This window comes from Thalia democratica, chromosome 1, assembly GCF_965202585.1.
Source record: "Thalia democratica chromosome 1, ktThaDemo2.hap1.1, whole genome shotgun sequence".
Classification (NCBI taxonomy): domain Eukaryota; kingdom Metazoa; phylum Chordata; class Thaliacea; order Salpida; family Salpidae; genus Thalia; species Thalia democratica.
This window is the reverse complement of record NC_139165.1, coordinates 70359024-70365218: the sequence shown is the minus strand read 5'-3', so window position 1 is coordinate 70365218 and position 6195 is coordinate 70359024. Positions and strand designations below refer to the sequence as shown.

Genomic DNA, 6195 nt, shown 5'->3' with positions numbered 1-6195 from the left:
CTATTTGACTGAGTCAAATCAAACAATTTAAAATAAGTGCAAACTTTTAATATCCTAAATGTAAACAGGTCGAAAAATCACTCACACAAAATGACACTTATTTATCAATTCTCTTTTGGTCAAATTCACATCACAGTTTGAACATATGAGGCGATATGCTCTACAGGTCTTGGGAATTGTTGACCAGCTCATACAGCTTATCTGCAACTTTTTCCTTTTTAATAAGTTCTTCCTGTTCACTTTTCAACTTTGATAGCTTTTCCTCTTTTTCAGCAACAGATAATTTTAACTGTAATTTTTAAAGTTTATAACAACCAGTTGATTGAATATTGTTAACAGTCTAATGATTATTTTAGTTTTATTAAATAAAAGAGTTTTAATAGCCAATATCAACAATTGCGATTTGTTATAACTAAAAAATTTCAATTACTCAAAATTTTACTTGAATTTATTTCTTTTTATATAAAATATCTTACCAAATTAAAAAATTAAGAGATATCATCTATTAAGTACATCTACAATGAGTAATATAAAATTTGTTTTGGAACTTTATATATTCTTCACACTTACTTAAATAATTTTAATTGTTTTTTTTTTTCAAGTATTGTTATTGCATCTTAAAACTTTTAATACACATAAAACTTTAATTAAACTTACTTTAGGGATAATTTCTTTCCTACAACGTTCAATTTCGTCTTTCTTTATTTTGTAATGACATCTGTAATACACCTCATCATTTTCAGTGGAAGTCATGTACTTGACATGTTCTTCATTACTCCAATCACAAGTACAAAATGTTGAAGCTTCTATGTAGACACCCTGAACAAAAAAGATAATCATTTTTTCATATAATTACTTTGTTAATTATTTATGATCTGACAGAAAATTTAGAATCAATACTAAGTTTAAATATTAATTAACAAAAACGTTCAAACTTAGACTTACATTTTTTGAAGGTAGAACTTCTTCAAATGAATTTGAATTTCTGAAAGAGTTTTTATTTATTGCACTGTGTTAATTATATCGATAAAACAAATAACTTATTTTGAATACTAAACATATATCAAAATACCATTTACAACTATTATCCCCATAATAACTTCATGAAAATATTTTTTGTTCTATTATTTTATAAACATAACTTTATTATCGTTGCTTTATTATTATTCTATTATCTATAACATTAAAATTGAGACCTATCAGAAACTTACTCATCAAAAACTTCAAATGCTTCTGATTCTTCAGAAAGCTCTTTATCCTCCTTAGCAAATTCTTTATTCTCTTTTATAGGAGTTATTTTCTAAAAAGAAATTAAGTTAAAATTTAGCCTTACAACACAAAAAAAAATTTTAACTAGTTAATTTGTTCAAAAATTTGTTTTAATATATAAAACTGGTTAAACATATTTATCAAAATTATTAAGTCTTAATCTTTATAACATTTTATTTTAGTCAATCTATTATTCCAATATCTTAAGAACCTTATGGACGTCGTAAATCATTGACAACAAACTTTATCAACACTTACTTTAGGTAAAATAATACTACGCCTTACAGCAAACATTATTTCAATAAACAATTTACACAAAAAAAATTCCTAATCTTTATAGAACCTAAAGTCCTAAGTAGACTTGTAAGACAAAATTGTTTTATTTATAATATAAATAGTATTTTGAAAGGCTTATCTAGCCTGAGGTAAAAGACAACCATGGTTGAATCTAACAAGTTGTTAAGAAAGAAAATGAATGAAAAATAACCTTGTCATTTTCTAGCATGTCATTTACTCCAGATAATATTTCATCAACAGATAGCCCATTATCACAATCACCTTCTTCAGATGGTGCTTCACTGTTTTCTATAAAATCGACATTATTGGTAATTAATTAATTGTATTTATGAAAACAATTTCAATTAGTTTACATAAAAGACTATCATGTAGCAAGTATACAAAAATATTAATGTTTAGTATACTAACTTTATGTGTTTATAGCTTATATTCAATACTAATACATCATAATTAAAAAACGAATATTTTATTTTACTGAAGTTTTACTATTAAAAAAATGATAATTTAAACACTGATACATAAAATTTAAACAAGAAATAATACTGTATAAATAAAAACAAATTTAAAAAAATTGATTTAGTTTTTGTTAAAAAATTAAACATATGCAAACAATTATTATTTTCAAAGTATAATTTAGTTTATATATAACTATTGATAAATAATACTTTTTTTTGTAAGAGTTGGTAGCGTTTACAAGTATTTTTTTACATTATGTAATATATCTTGACTTTGAGTATAAAAATTGAATTGCATTTTGATAATAGTTAAGAAAATTCTTAACCTAGAAAACTGGTATTTGTTTTTTATGATGGTTTAAGCATATAATACTTTTAATAAATATATTTGAAAACTGATTGATAACACATAATATATATTCAAAAATGTATGTTTAAGTTAAGCAAAAACTTAACACATAAACATTTAGCAAACACAAATTATTATCATAAACTTTTTGCAAGACCTTATAATTATTAAAGAAAGCAGTCTAAAATTACTAAGCAAATTTCTAAACGATAAGTTGAAATGTTAAGAAAACTACCAGAAATTATACTTATAATTTTAATGTTTGTCAGATAAACTAATCAATTACTAAACTATGATAATATTTATATATTTCAAAACAAACATAGTTTATGTTTTTAAACAACTACAATACTAATAGTAGAAAATTGTACTATTAAGCATTTGTCAAAGACTGTATTCTCAAAATATTTTTTAATTTATTTAGCTAATTAATTATACAAAATAATGATTATACTTTTCTAAACACGAAATTTAAAGAGTGAATGCATTCAAATTTTCAATTAAAATTCAGCTGTGTTTTAAATCAGTAGTCTTCATGGTGTGCAGTGCACCCATGCACACTAGTGTGTACGAAATTAAATATGAAACTTACACAAGATATTCTGGAATTCAGGGTAAAGATATAAAATCATTAGCATATCTGTGGAAGTTTTGAGCTTGAGATGCACAAACTTTTAATTTATTTTAGTTTCCACAAATCTCTATTACGGTTAAGACCACTGGTTTAAAAAAGTGTACTCACCAAAAACTAATTTCTACATTACAACCTAGACTGAAACTTTAATATATTTTCGACTAGTCAAATACTAATAGAACTTATGAAATGTTGAAACCATAACAAATTTACTAACTACTTTCACTAACCATTTTTAATAAGCTCTTCAACCTGGGCAAATAAGTCGAATGCAAACTGTTCATCTTTTTCCACCAAAGCATCAGCAAGTTCATACCCGTCATTCACTGCCTGCTGCAACTCTTCATTCTTCTTCTCAATTTCGTCTATTTGCAAGTCAAATCCACTCTCTTGCTCTTCTAACTGAATTGTATGAAATTGTTCAGTGGTGGTTTTATTTAATAACAATTATAAATTGTATACATAATATACATAATTGCTTTCTTCATATTTTTGTTAGAGTAGATCAATAAAAGTAAATTAAATTTTATAATAACTTAAGAGCTCAGTGAATAATACTATACTTTAGACAATTTTACAAAAGTAGTCAATTTTGGAGAGTTTTTAAGCTATTTGCTATTCTTAAATATATCTGATTTAAAAAATTTCAAATACGCCTTCAAAATATACTGATTTCTTTGCACACAAACTTGTGTTATCACTAAAACTTTATATATCAAAAATATTATTTTTTAATTACTTTTATATTTTAAAGAAAAACAAAAGAAGTTAACCACGTAGTCTAGTTAATTAAACAAAATAAGATAGCATATACCAACTTATGACATTAAAATAATTTTTAACTACTCTATTTATATAATTTAATACTAAATATTACTGCATGAGAAAAGCTTCAACTTTATTAACAAAGTAGATTAATTCTTATGCTTAGTACTTTTTCCTTTAAGTAAAATTTTAAATGGCTTTAAATAAAAATCCAATTTGATAACTAGGCGGGCATCATATAAAATATTTAAATTTTTCAAAATATTATTGTGATGATAACTTATTCTTTAGATATATTAATTGAAAATATTTCAATTTTCATAGTTATTTTATGTCATAGTTTTTTGTTTTCAGTTATTATTTTAATTTTCATTAAGCTATTTAAATTATAAACTTGAAAAGCTACTTTATTTCACTTATGAACTTTAAAAAATTGTGTAAACTTTGATTAAAACATACTTATAAAGAACAAGAAGCACTTAGTTTGACTCTACTAATGTAATAATTAATAAATTATCTGTCGCAAAAAAGAATAACAGTTGTATTGTTAATATAAAATAATTATAGTAACAAACTAAGTCTTAAACTAAATAGAAATACCTTTTAGGTTTATTAAATAATATATGACTTTTTTTTACTCACTATGCTTTTTTCAGACACAACAGATTCATACAAAGGTTGTAAACCATTGTGCAACAGCTTATAGCATGTTATCTCTTCTACTTTAGAAGCATAAACTTCTAAATTTTCGCAATTACAGTTAGAGTTTGTTTGTGTTTCTGCATCCTACAAATTTACAAATGTTAAGTAACAAAAAGTTATAAAACTTACTTGGCTTAAAATAGTAATACCTATTTTCTACTAAATTACTAATAATGTACTTATGATATTGACAACAACTTTTTTTAAAAATTAATTAAGAAAAAAATAAAAATATAATTTTAAGAAAAAAATAATAAGAACTATTTTTTATATATAATAATTTATATTTAACACAATTATTATGAAAATGATTATTTATCTTTAGTTAGTTAATTTAAACAAACTACTTGAAAAAATATTGTGATACATAAATTGATACAATAAAAAAAGTTTAGGTACCAAGTAAATTATATTGAAAAAATTTTACAATTGTTTTTGAATAGTTTAATCTTTAAATACTAAATAAAATAACAACTAGTTAAAAAATTCTAAGACAATATTTTTTAACGTACCAAACAATTGTTATACTTTAGTCTAGTATTTCAAACTTACAGTAAATTGTGGACTTGAGGTTGAAATTGTTTTAGATTCTTTTAAATTTTTCCTCAACTGCTGACCAAATACTGATGCTTTATTACTATTAAAAAAATCAAAATTAAAAGTCCGAAAATTAAAATTACTGGAAAACTAATTGATATATAAATTTACTATAACTATGTTCAGCTACTCAAATTAACTACAAGTTCTAAAATGATTTAATTATGCTAAGTAATTGTGCAGAAAATTGTTTTTAAGCCATTATTATTTTTCACAGTAAAATGTAAAATATTAGTTGCTTTCACTCATTTCTGGTGATAAAATCAAAAAGTACCTTAACAATACTCATAAAACTTTAGAGAAAGAGTTGGCAGTATTTTATGAGGAACTGGGAAGATTTACAGAAAAAATTTTATTGTCATGGACCACATTAAAAGAAAAAGTCTGTTGAGAGCTTATAGTATTTTTTTTAATACATAAAAGAGAACATGTACAATCAAAATTACAAACAAAAAAGAAGAAGTTTACTTTAGTTACTAAAGAAGTGAATGAAGAATGTGTTAAAAAACTTATAAAAAGCTTGAACTGTCTTATACTGTATTAACTGTTTAAAAAAAAAAGTTACTTGGATGAACAAAATCAATTTGCCAACCGCTCTGATAGAGTGAAAAATTTTATTATAATACAAAATAATACATACTTTGATGTTGTCTGTGGTGTTCTTAATTTGTTGCTTTCCACAACTCCAAATTCTCTTTTTGACAAACTTTTACTTGCTGCTGTTTTCTGCATTTAAAGTATTTATTAATACTTAAATACTTTTATCTTAATCAAAAATTTCTACAGCTACTACTTAAGAAACAAAAGTTAATTAAGTTAAACAAAAAATACAAACCTTTTTATTGGTATTGTTTGCAATAGATCTTTCAGTTGTTTGATTGAAGTAGTCCATTTTAGGGTTACAAAATGTATCTTTTAGAAGTAAAAAGTTATTTACTTATTACTAAACTCTGCTAGTTTCTACTTTATTTTTTTAATATCAATTCTTATACTTTAGAATGATTATCATGTTTTTAATATACTGTTAATTCAACTGATAAAACAAACAAAATCAAAATTTTGATTTAAAGAAATCCATACTATAAAACTTTTTGATAGAAACAAAATTTAAAAATATAGATCAGTTA

At 23.3% G+C, this 6195-nt stretch overlaps 1 protein-coding gene across 1 annotated transcript; it reads right to left on the bottom strand.

The window, feature by feature from the left end:
• LOC145838588 (uncharacterized) lies at positions 1 to 5960 on the bottom strand. Its single transcript, XM_082946209.1, has 10 exons — positions 5904 to 5960; positions 5709 to 5794; positions 5024 to 5108; positions 4412 to 4555; positions 3235 to 3406; positions 1757 to 1854; positions 1212 to 1300; positions 946 to 985; positions 658 to 819; positions 1 to 289 (listed from the first exon to the last, which is right to left on the bottom strand). Exons 1-10 carry the CDS (start codon positions 5958 to 5960, stop codon positions 161 to 163), a joined length of 1062 nt encoding a protein of 353 aa, XP_082802335.1. The 3' UTR covers positions 1 to 160.
• Between the last annotated feature and the right edge of the window lie 235 nt (positions 5961 to 6195).